The following is a 12928-nucleotide window of genomic DNA, read 5'->3' on the forward strand; positions in this document are numbered from 1 at the left end:
AGAAAACAAACAAAACATCTGTTTCAAAGCAGAAAACCTCCTCCGTCCCAAAAGGCCTGTCTCCAAGAATCTTGCTATTCAAACACGCGAGGCTTTACTTTCCTCAGAGAGTAAAGCAAAATAAAGTGAAATGAGAACGGAACAAAAGAAGAAGAAAAAAAAACTTGAATTATATCCCTCTAAAATTCCACCCCTCCATTCCCTTCTGCAGAACTTGTTCATCATTTTTCATTTTCTCTCCGTTGTTAAATCTTCAAGTTAAATGGGACAGTTTGACAAGGATTGCATGTTCCTCTGTCTCTGTTTGCCACTGAGGTCGGGGGACGGGGGAGGCGGGGGATTATTAGGATGTCAATGGGGCTTGGGGGGGAGGACGGGGGGGGCAGCAGCAGCAGCACTGGGTCGGGCTCTCCAGTGTCAGTCAGTGTTTTCTCTAGAGGTAAGGGTACTGGTTGACCTTGGTGGGGCTCAGCGGGTATCCAGTGTAGACAGTGGAGGCGGGCGAGGCGCTGATGTAGGCCTGGTGGGCGAACTGGGCCTGGTACTGGCTGTGGTGCAGGTTGGGCGACGGGAGCACGCGGTGGCCCATGCTGACAGGGACCTGGTGGACAATGCCCGGTGGGTAGCTGGCGTGCTGGACTGCGTGGCGCGCCGAGCCCTGTGACGCCACCAGGTGGGCCACAGTGCCAGTGGAGCCCAGGGCAGCGGGAGCCGTGTAGGTGTAGAGGTGAGGCTGGCTTGGCAGGTGCGTGGCAGCCAGGTGCGGATGGACGTTACCTGTGTGGGAGGGGCTGTTGTGATGGAAGGAGTAAGGGGCCTGGGCGGTGATGGTGGGGGTGATGTAGGCCTGCTGGCGCCGATGGCCTCCGTTCCGCTCGGCTACCATGTGCTGCTGGGTCTAGGTGATGGTAGTGGTGGGATAAATATCAGTTTGGGGGTGGTGGGGGGGGGGGTGGTAAATGTCAGTTTTCAAATCACTTTTAAACTCTTATTTAAAGGAATAGTTTGGGTTAGGGCCACCTTGCCATCTAGAGGTCAAAGGAATTAATGGATGACGAATCCACAATCCACTTTCGGTGCACAAAAAAAAGCACTCCACAGTTCAGCCAACAGTGGTCTATCAAAGTGAAGTTGGCAAGCTGGAGCTGCATGCCCAGTATGAAGAAAAGGATGGATGACTTTGAAAACGAGCCCTAACAATGTACTACATGAGCAGTGAGCACCAAATAGGGACAGGCTTCAAAAATTCCAAACTATTCCTTTAAAATGGAATATCTTGTATTCTGTATGTCTCCCTGTCTCACACACGCTCAAACAAATGAATAAAGGCACATATGACCTGCACACATGCAAACAGTCTTACAGTATAATATATCCTTGAGAAGAAGCGTTGGATTAATTTATGTCTCTCCATACCTGGCTAAGATTGAGAGGCTGCTGCTGGAAGGAATGTGGGCCCTGGCGCTGCTGTCGGTAGGGTCCACCTCCAGTCATCCCTCCTGGCAGGTGATTATTGCCAGACACGGCACCATTGGAGGATTTAAATTTATAGGCTGTATTCTGATGGTTCATTGCATCTGAACAGGAGGAGACATATGTTTGGTCAGGTCTGATGCAGAGAAGAGACTTTGCTGAAGGACTCTGTTGTTCTGCATGGAGTCTGGAGGATATTACTTTGATATGGTTGCATTAAAAAAAAAAAGGACACCGATAAAACAGAGTTCTGAAAACATGAAACAAACCATGGTACTAATGAGCGGACTGAGGATGACGATGAGGGAATCTGTCCCACATTGTCTCATGTTTCTTTCGATATGAAGGCCAAAGGTATTGTAACAACACAAGTGGGATTTTGTTGTTGTTTTGTAGAAGCCAAACTTCCAACGGCATTTATGCAGAAATTCTATGGTTTTTCTATTATTGGCCACTTTGCCCACCTTGTGACTGTAATGTTTTCAATATTTTCCTAAATTACTGTATTTGCTGTGTCCTTGTTTTGGTTTTTGTTAGTCTGTTTTCTGTATGTATGTTACTGTATTGATAACTGTAGTTCTGTTGTCAACCCTGTTATGTAGTGATCATCATATATGTTGGGACCTCTCGAAAATGAGATGGCACATCTCAAGGGGTTTATACTAATAAATCAAAGGAAATTTTTTTCTTTTTTGGATTATGCCTCTTTTTTTTCTTCCCTTTTTCTCCCCAATTGTATCTGGCCAATTACCCCGCTCTTTTTGAGCCGTCCCAGTTGCTGCTCCATCCCCACTCTGCCGATCTGGGGGGTGCCCCGACCGACCAGAGGAGGCGCTAGTGCATCGACCAGGACAAATACCCACATCCGACTTCCCACCCGCAGACACGGCCAACTGTGTCTGTAGCGACACCCGACCAAGCCGGAGGTAACACGGGGATTAGACCTGGCGATCCCGTGTTGGTAGGCAACGGAATAGACCGCTAAGCTACCTGGATGCCCCTCTTGCACAACTTTTTTTCCCTGCTTTTTCTCCCCAATTGTATCCAGCCAATTACCCTACTCTCTGAGCCATCCCGGTCGCTGCTCCACCCCCTCTGCTGATTCGGGGAGGGCTGCAGACAACCACATGCCTCCTCCGATATATGTGGAGTCGCCAGCCGCTTCTTTTCACCTGACAGTGAGGAGTTTCGCTAGAGGGACGTAGCACGTGGCAGGATCACACTATTCCCCCCAGTTCCCCCTGCCCCCTGCCCCCTGAACAGGCGCCCCAACCGACCAGAGGAGGTGCTAGTGCAGCGACCAGGACACATACCCACATCCGGCTTCCCACTTGCAGACACAGCCAATTGTGTCTGTAGGGACACCCGACCAAGCCGGAGGTAACACAGGGATTCAAACCGGTGATCCCTGGGTTGGTAGGCAATGGAATAGACCGCTACGCTACCCAGATGCCCTGCTAATAAATCAGTTTTGAACATATTGATGACAAACCAGAGTCCGAGTCTGCTCTCTCCATTTACCTGACATCAGGTGCTCACACTCATTCATGACCTCGCTGGTCTGGGTTTTGAGAGGGGGGATGATGATGGTGCGGGGGTTCCCATTGTTGTAGTTGTCCAGTATGGTGGTCTTGGTGTCGTAGCTGTTGTTGTTGGGAGGTCTCGACTCCACAGTGTAAGGGCTGTTGTTGCTGGAGCAGTCGGAGTTGGGCGAGTCATGGACCGTCACACAACTGATGACATTCTTCCTCTGCTTGGAAGATGAGCTGAAGGAAAGAGAGGGGATCGTCATTGGCAATATCTAACACCTACAGTATGATATGGTACTCAATTGATTTTTTTTTGGGGGGAGGGAGGGGGAGGTCTATGTAGCGGATAATGTACAGTGCTTTTTAGCTTTCAAAATACACTACACATTACTTACATCACCACAGATTAAAATGCAAAACATAACATGGGGCCCTTTGTTCCACAGGGCCTCAGAGTAACATGATTACATATTGCACATATCTTTAGCATGGGTGACCCTCCTGCCCATCTAACTCCGGGGTCTGTCAGGATCAGCACCGTGCAATACGCTAAGCTAAACACAACCAGGTTGATACTTGAATGGCCTGTGAAATTACCTCTTATATCTGCACTTAATTTACATCTGTTGAACACTATGCTCTAGAAATTCACAAAAAAAAATTCTTTTCATTTTTGTATTCATAAGAATGTTTTTCTCTTGACAAATACACCAGTCAGCCAAAATGTTAAAACCAGCTGCCAAATATTGTGTAGGTTCCCCTCGTGCCGCCAAGACAGCTCTGACCCCTCGAGGCATGGACTCCACAAGACCTCTGAAGGTGTCCTCTGGTATCTGGCACCAAGACATTAGCAGCAGATCCCTTAAGACCTGTAAATTGCGAGATGGGGCCTCCTTAGATTGGACTTTTTTTGCCTAGCGCATCCCACAGATGCTCGATTGGATTGAGATCTGGGGAATTCGGAGGCCTTTGTCATGTTCCTCAAACCATTCCTGAACAATTTTTGCAGTGTGGCAGGGTGCATTATCCTGCTGAAAGAGGCCACTGCCATCAAGGAATACCAGTGCCATGAAGGGGTGTACCTGGTCTGCAAAATGTTTAGGTAGGTAGTATGTGTCAAAGTAACATCAACATGAATGCCAGTATCCAAGGTTTCCCAGTGGAACATTGCCCAGAGCATCACAGTGCCTTCACCAGCTTGCCTTATTCCCACAATGCATCCCAGTGCCATCTCTTCCCCAGGTAAATGACACACACGCACCCAGCCGCCCACATAATGTAAAACAAGATGTGATCTATCAGACCAAGCCACCTTCTTCCATTGCTCCATGGTCCAGTTCTGACGCTCATATACCCATTGTAGGCACTTTCGGTGGCGAACAAGGGTCATCATGGGCACTCTGACCGGTCTGCTGCTACGCAGTCCCATACGCAGCAAGCTACGATGCACCACTGTGTGTTATGACACCTGTCTATCATAGCTAGCATGAACTTTTTCAGCAATTTGAGCTACAGTAGCTCTTCTGTGGAACTGGACCAGACAGGCTAGCCTTTGCTCCCCGTGCTCATCAACGAGTCTTGGGTGCCCATGACCCTGTCACCGGTTCACCTGTCGTCCTTCCTTGAACCACTGTTGGTGGGTACTGACCACTGCATACCGGGAACACCTCACAAGACCTGCTGTTTTGGAGATGCTCTGAAATGTCTAGCGATCACAGTTTGGCCATTGTCATAGTCGATCAGATCCTTACACTTGTTCATTTTTCGTGCTTCCAACACATCAACTTCAAGAACTGACTGTTCACTTGCTGCTTAATATATCCCACCCCTTGACAGGTACCATTGTAACGAGATGATCAATGTTATTCACTGTCAGTGGTTTTAATGTTTTAGCTGATCAGTGTACTTTTCCTTTTCTTTTTTTAGTGACATCATCCTGCACTTGCGGATGCACATTAACAAATATAGCCAATGAATGGGTCTCGAGATTGAGAGAAGACGTTATTTTCTATCACCATATTGTAACCAGCCAATAGCATATCAATGTCCACGTTCTTCTAAAAAAAATTTCCTACGTCACATGGGAAAGATGGCCGCACTGCTGTGTTTAGCTGCTTGTCGTCGCCTGTTGCCATTCTTGTTTGTCCTGGTTCTGTTTGTGTCTCTGTGTATGGATGATGGTAAGCCACTATTGTCTACGATCGTCAAACACTACTGAATATTCGAGCCTCTGTTGAAGACTTACACACTCGGGATCCCAGACAAAGAAGCTTTCACCGCTCTCTATTTTCGATCTTGCGGTTACTGCCATAGGAAACAAGCTAGGAGATGGAGTAAACGTGCAGGGGCCTCTGTTAAACAGTGCAATTTCCTGCTCTCCCTCAGCACCGACCCACGTTTTTCAGCTCGACTATGTTGGAGCTGCTCGACCACGTCGCTTCATTCCTTGGCGCGCCGTCAAGACCAGTTACACCTTTCTCCGACTGGTTATCCCAGACACCTACTTGGATGCCGGACTGCTGCCCTGCGGGCTCCCCACCAGATTAACTGTGAAGTGGGGTTGTGCAGCAGAATCTCCACCCTCTGGCGTGGAAGCCATTGTCGGATTATACTGCCATCCCAGTCAAAGTGGCTCTCTTCAACGTGAGATCCTTAACCAATAACACTTTTATTCTCGATGACTTTTTTACCGCCCGTGGGCTGTATTTCCTACTGGTGACAGAAACCTGGTTGAACAATGGTGAGCTTGCTCCACTTGCTGAACTCTGTCCAGATGACTAAATGACTAACTTTTGTAGCACGCCTAGACCCTCCGGACATGGTGGGGTTCTAGCTGCTGTGTTTAAAAAACATTTTAATTGCCACCTACTGAACTCTGATTATTTCCCCAGCTTCGAGGTGCAATTAATTAAAGTGGACCTGGTCAATGCCCTCTTAATTACTCTTGTGCATCATCTACCAAAAATACATAAAGACTTTATCACTCAATTTGCAGACTTGCTTTCAAACACTATGCCCAACTTTTGAGTTCTGATTTTTGGTGATTTTAATATTCATGTTTGCTGTCCCGCTAAGCCTCTCGTAAGTGATTTTATACATCTGAGTATCTTAATATTGCTCTAATTATGATGATGACCACTGGGTCCCAAGCTAGGCCCACAAGCTAGGTCCACAAGCTAGGCCATACATTAGACCTGATCTTATCATTTGGTTTTCCGATCTGCAATATGCATATAATTGATGCTTCTTCGTCGGATCATAGTGCTGTCATATTTGATGAATCTCTGGCTTTCTCTTCAATTAAATTTTATCTCCCTGTACAATGCTCTCACTACATTAGCTCTTCAACTGCCAATAAATTCTCTGAGGCTTTCATATCTGATCCCAATACCTGCACTATTGAGGCTCTGCCCCCCCCATCTCAGTACTGAGGAACTCACTTCCTTATTTAATACCACCTGCTTTTCTATTCTGAATACCGTTGCTGCTCTTAAATTGAAAAAGCCTAAGCCTTTGGGGTGCCCTGGTGGCTCACCTGGTAGAGTGTGTACCACATAAGGCTGAATCCTTACTGCAGCAGCCTGGGTTCGAATCCGGCCTGGGCTTTGCTGCATGTCATCCCCTCTCCCTTTCCTGTCTCTCTCTCTCTACTATCACTATCCAATAAAGGCGGAGAATGCCAAAAACTAATCTTAAAAAAAAAAGAAAGCCTAAGCTTTAAGGTCTGCCTTAGCTTAATGACACCACCAGAGCCCTGAGGAGTGAGTGCAGAATATCTGCACAAAAGTGGAAGACTGATGAGCTTCAAATTTCCTTCAAATTTTGAAAAACAATCTTCACAAATATCAAGAAGCAGTTATGGCTGTGAGAGCAAAATACTTTTCTGACCTAATTTCCAACAACTCTCATAATCCCAAGGTCTTATCCAGTACCATAAATTCTGTCATCTGCCCCACCCCCAGTACCAGCTTAGATGAGTCCCCTGCTAAGTGCAAAGATTTTTTTTAAAATTTTCATTAGCAAAGTTGAGGACATTAGAATGAACAATCCCCCCCCCCCCATGACTTGGCAGTCTCAATGGTCAGTTCTTCTAAATTGGAGTGCTTCCAACCTATCATGTTACCCACCCTTATAAATATTGTTTCCATCATGAAACCTACAACCTGCCCCCATGACACTGTCCCTACTGCCCTCCTGAATGATGTCTTTGACATAGCCAATCCCACCATCTTCCCCATTATCAACAGCATCCTCTCCATTACCAATAGCTCCCTGGCCACTGCTACCGTTCCAACCTGTTCCAAGCACACAGTGGTCCAGCCCCTCCTGAAAAAACCCCAACTTAGACCTTACCTTACTTAGTAACCACAGACCTATTTCTAAACTTCTGTTCCTGTCGAAGGTTCTTAAAAAGGTTATTTTCAGTCAATTGCTGTCTTACCTACACCAAAACAACACCTTGAAAAATTTCCAAAAAAGATTTCAATCAGGTTTTAAGGCTTATGAAAGCACAGTCGGCCTTGCTGAAAGTGCACAATGACCTGCTCCTCTCTTATCAACTCCGGTGACTGTACCATTCTAATTCCTCTTGACCTCAGCATGGCGTTCGATGCTGTGGATCATTACATTTTAATAGACCATCTCCAGTACAGGGTTGGTGTTGATGGCTCTGCCTTGAAATGGTTCACATCCTACCTCAAAAATAGAAACTTCTGCATTAACATAGGCAATTTTTTTCTTTCCCTCACCTAGTCTCTCCTGCAGGGTCCCACAAGGTTCTATCCTAGATTCCCTTCTTTTCTCTATATACATGCTTCCCTCTCAGTCAAATCATTCAAAAATATGACATTTCTTTCCACTGTTATACTGCTGACACTCAGCTTTGTCCCTCCCTGAAACCAAATGACCAGTCCAATATAGTCAGCCTCTTGAACATAAAGTGCTGGACGGCACAAAACTTCCTAAAGCTGAATGAAGGTAAATCTGAAGTTGTCCTATTTGGCCCTCCTGAATCCCTTAAAGTGTTTGCCAACAGTCTGGGCAACCTATACATCCTTGTCAAACACCATGTCAAAAACCTTGGTTTGATATTTGATTCCGCTTTCAAGTTTGACGACCAAGTTAATGCAGCAATGAAAGCCAGTTTTTTTCCAGCTTTGTACTATTGCCAAAATCAAGCCGTTTCTCTCTTTTAAAGCTCTCGAGAAAGTCATCCACACTTTCATATCCTCCTGCTTGGACTACTGCCACTCCATGTATACTGGGATTAAACAGTCGTCCCTGTCCCACCTGCAACTAGTCCAGAACGCCGCAGCCATGTTCCTGACAGGTACCCGGAAGAGGGACCATATAATCTCTCTCCACTGGCTGCCTGTGTGGTTCAGAAATGATTTTAAGGTTCTCCTGTTTGTTTATAAAGCTCTAAATGGACTTGCCCCCTCCTATATTGCAGACCTTTTAACCCTCTATTCCACCTCCAGGTCCCTCAGGTCAGCTGACTTGGGACTCCTGGCTGTCCCACAATCTAATCTTAAACTCAGGGGTGACTGCACCTTTGCGGTTGAAGTCCCTAGACTGTGGAACAACATTTTCCTCCTTATCAGATCTGTCCCCTCCATTGACTCTTTTAAGTCTTGGCACAAAACTTACTTTTATTCACTAGTGCTTGAATCCTCCTAATGTTGCTGATTTCTGGTTTGTGCTTATGCCCATATGTTGTTTATTTGTGCCTACGAGCTTGTTGTTTATATTGGTGTTTCTTGTATTGTATTTTAGCTACCTGCTCTGGTCTGTAGAGCACTTTGGTCAGTGTGGGTTGTTTCTAAATGTGCTTTATAAATAAATTTGACTTGAAAAATGCCCGGCCATTATTGGCTGTCAGTCAAATCAAAATCACTCCCCTCACTAAATCCCGTTCAACCTTTCTGTTCCATATGTATATAAGTCAAATAGGAGAAGTCTGTTGCTTGCTGCTCTAAAAGCCATTTTTAATGGGGCCTTTCAAACCCAGCTCTGACCTGTTGTTGCTCTGTTTGTGGTCATCTTCCTCATCCGTGTCACTGCTGATGGTGATGATGCTGACCGCAGGGCTGGGCGTGTCGGGGATGATTATGGTCTGCCGGGGGACGTGGTGTGGATGCTGATGATCCCGGGTGGTGCTGGAGGCCAGCTCCGCCTCGGCACCCCCCCAGCCTCCGACTCCACAGCCGTGCGGGGGCGGGCAGTTGAGGGCAGAGCCGTTCTGCAGCACAGCGCAGCGCGGGGGTGTATTCTCCTTCACCCGCTTGGAGCGCTGTGGAGAGAGCACCGCCTGGGAGGATGACACCTCGTAGGCTGATGCATTCCTGGAAAAAAAATGAAGAGAATCGGTGGAGGGTCATTTAGAGAGAAGGAATTTTGTTTGCTTTTTAATGTGTAAGCCTGATGACGGAGGTCAAACATATAATATATGCTATCGATATAATGCTAGGATGCATCCCTGTGACCCCGATTGGGATAAGCGGCTTGGATAATGGATGTATGGATGGCCAATTTTCATATTCCATGAACAGAGATGGGAAAAGATACTGATTATAACTGACACAGATAACTGATTGTGTGAATTTCCTAAGAAATGTAGGCCTACATTCTTTTAACCGTTAACTCCCGTTAGGTGAGCATGGTAGGGTTTGACAATGAGTCTGCAGACAGCATTGAAGAACACATGTACAGGTGGTTTTTCAGTTATCCATTAAATATAATCCCTTTCTTTGAAGCAAACGTAATGCAAAAAGGCAGGCTGAATGCAGCCCACATCAGCATCCACACCACACACCCACCCACCCACACACACAACATCCATGTCACGTCATCATGAATGATTCCGCAGCTAACTATCTTTGTATCATTCTCATCATCACCGTGACATAGATGAATAGGCTGTAGCTTGAAAAAAGCTTGTCCTTTTTTGATCTCAAGTTGAATCTCCGCTGAAAAGTACTTTTGAGTATTTCCAAAGACTAAATACTCCTTCCAGAACTGACATATTACAAAACTACATTTTAAATCTTTTCCAGACTGATCAAATACAAATTGCAAAATACTTAAAAAAAGTAATTAAAATACGTAGTTCAAATACTTTTAACTAAAATACCTCCCATAATGTGACGAGGCTTGAGTTGCCAGTTTGGGCAAAACCCATTGCAAACTAGTGTTGAGTTGCCGAGTCCTTACAGTACCTGGCAGACATCTGGTGCTGTTTGTTCTTTTTAGAAGAGGAGTTGTTGTTGGTGGAGGGCTGCCTCATGACGTGAGCCACGCCCACATTGAGGGGCTGGTTGGATGGGAGGGTGACATGGCCAGCCAGCAAGGCCGGCTGCTGCATGATGGGATTATAGTGACTGCCATGAGGGTGGGAATTCCTATAAGGCAAAACAAAAAAAGAGTTTCAGATTACAATGCTGTTTGGGACGCGTGAACCCTACAAAACTTGAGGAGACACAAACGGCAGAGTGACATACAGTGAAGTGAGGATACATGAACGAGCACAACGTATGAGATTGCGAGAGAAAAAGAAGGGGGGGGGAGTAATCACAAGGCGGATCTTTCCCACATGAGCCAGCGGGTGGCAGCAGCTGCCTTTTGTAACAGAGATCAGAGGGCGAGAAAGAGACAAACACATACACAGAGAACAAGTGAAGGTGAGAGGGGGTGTGGGGGGGGCAGAGACAGCGAGCGAGAGGAAGAGAAAGGAAGGAGAGGGAGGACAGAGGAGCTGACACCACCAGCTGTGGTGTGATGGCTCTGCAGAGGAATTGCGACACTTTCCCAGTCGTCTCTCTGAGGACAATGGAGCTGCCATTGGGCGGGTGGCGTGGGGGGGGGGGCTGTTTCTGGCTGGCCACAGATGGACAGCTCCAAATGAATCTGTGCGCGCGTGTCCCCCACTGCCTCCTCCACCCATGCATTATGGACCTGCATCCTGCTTATCTCCCTGCAGACTCCCTTCTTCCATCTATCTCGCCATTTATCAAGTCATCCCACTGACAGCCCATACTCGATATGATGTCTCAACATATACATATATCCCATTTCCCTGAGGTAAATCTGCTCTTATAAAAGCCCTGGTGTTCACTTAGGCGCTGTGATTCATAAAAGATGGAGGACAAGCTGTCAGGATGGTGAAGGCTCCTCTGTCAATCATCCTGCGCACATCTTTACATGGAAAACCTCATTATGTTTCCCCCACGCTCGTCTGCAGGTACGGAGCTGGACGCTGGCCGGCCTTTGTGTTCAGTTTGTCTATCCTACAGTTACATGTAAGCTGACCCTGTCCACATTCTTGCCCTGGGTCAGGGGTGTCAGGGGGCCGGGGGGGAGTACTTTCATGGTGCTCCAGGCAAAAAGGGGCCCTTTTGTCACAATGGTGTCCTTAATAAGGTGCAGCATGGCTGGAGATCCAGAATCCCTTGCAAAACTCCTGACACTGGTATTGGCATCCAGTGTGCCATGGAATAGACTTTAAAATAATGCTTCTGGTCTTCAAAGCACTTGATGGTATAGGACCAATATACATCGCTGACTTACTTCCACCATATGAAACCTCTCGACCTCTCAGTTGATCTGGGAGAGCTCTGCTAGCTATTCCCAGAGTTAAAACTAAACACGGTGATGCAACATTTAGTTATTTTACTACACAAAGCTGGAACAAACTTGCAGACAATCCAAGACCTACACTTAGTCTGACCACTTTTAGAGCCAGTCAAAACACTTGTATGCTCTCAGGTACCTTTGATTTAAATTTCAAAGCGAGAAAAGCCCATTTCACCTTATTCATTTTGGCCCTTTTTATTATGTTTATGCTATTTTATCTATTTTTACATGTTTTATTTTATGCTTTATTTTTTTATTCAGTACCTTTTTATGACTTCTGCACGTAAAACACTTTGAATTGTCTTTGAGTATAAATATACTATATAAATAAACTTGCCTTGCCTTACTGAGCGTAACCCTGATATGACAAGATATATATCTTTTTGGTTGTATGAATTGACATACAAGTTAATTGTATTTTTTTTGTGTGGATCCCCCCCCCTTTCACCCCAATCATACTTGGCCAATTACCCCACTCTTTCGAGCCATCCCGGTCACTGCTCCACCCCCTCTGCCGATTCGGGAGGGCTGCAGACTACCACATGCCTCCTCCGATACATGTGGAGTCACCAGCCGCTTCTTTTCACCTGACAGTGAGGAGTTTCACCAGGGGGACGTAGCGCGTGGGAGGATCACGCTAGTGCCCCCTGTTCCCCCTCCCCCCGACCAACCAGGGGAGGCGCTAGTGCAGCGACCAGGACACATACCCACATCCGGCTTCCCACCCGCAGACATGGCCAATTGTGTCTGTAAGGATGCCCGACCAAGCTGGAGGTAACCCGGGGATTCAAACTGGCGATCTCCATGTTGGTAAGCAACGGAATAGACCGCTACGCTAACCGGATGCCTAAATGTTTAAATTTCTATTTTTTGTTCTTTAACTTCTCAACATATACAAGATGTACTACATGTTGTATGTCTTGTTTTCTGCGTATAACATCACCTACTGTTCAGCTCTGCACTTTGACATAACGTAAAGCACACTGCATGTTAAAGAGATACTTGCACCAAAATCCGACTTTTCATGTTATTAATCGATGATGTAAGAAGTGTGGATGTGATCAATAAGACAAATGGTAGCCATTTATTTCACATTTATGGCCAGACGAGAGATATCGGCGGTCGAGTAACTGATTTCTGGTTGGCGAAAATGTGGTAACTTGCCCCGTCACGACTTAGCATTAGCATAGAGGGCGTGTCCGTAGCGGGACGCTATAAAAGCGGAGACGCACCCTTTTGGCTCAAAGGAATACGGCTGTATTGGCTGAGCAACATATTCGTGAGGCGAGTAGTCA

At 46.4% G+C, this 12928-nt stretch overlaps 1 protein-coding gene across 1 annotated transcript in view; it reads right to left on the minus strand.

The window, feature by feature from the left end:
- Window positions 1-433: 433 nt before the first annotated feature.
- The window catches only part of hipk2 (homeodomain interacting protein kinase 2), a 144146-nt gene continuing 131651 nt past the window's right edge, over window positions 434-12928 (minus strand). Inside the window, exons 12-16 of the mRNA XM_056281503.1 lie at window positions 10220-10402; window positions 9020-9346; window positions 2995-3239; window positions 1417-1577; window positions 434-898 (exon numbers count right to left, since the gene is read on the minus strand). Of these exons, the coding sequence (XP_056137478.1) occupies window positions 434-898; window positions 1417-1577; window positions 2995-3239; window positions 9020-9346; window positions 10220-10402 (1381 nt within the window). The remainder of the gene's footprint in view (window positions 899-1416; window positions 1578-2994; window positions 3240-9019; window positions 9347-10219; window positions 10403-12928) is intronic.

The sequence above is a fragment of the Lampris incognitus genome, chromosome 6 (assembly GCF_029633865.1).
Source record: "Lampris incognitus isolate fLamInc1 chromosome 6, fLamInc1.hap2, whole genome shotgun sequence".
NCBI classification, from domain to species: Eukaryota; Metazoa; Chordata; class Actinopteri; order Lampriformes; family Lampridae; genus Lampris; species Lampris incognitus.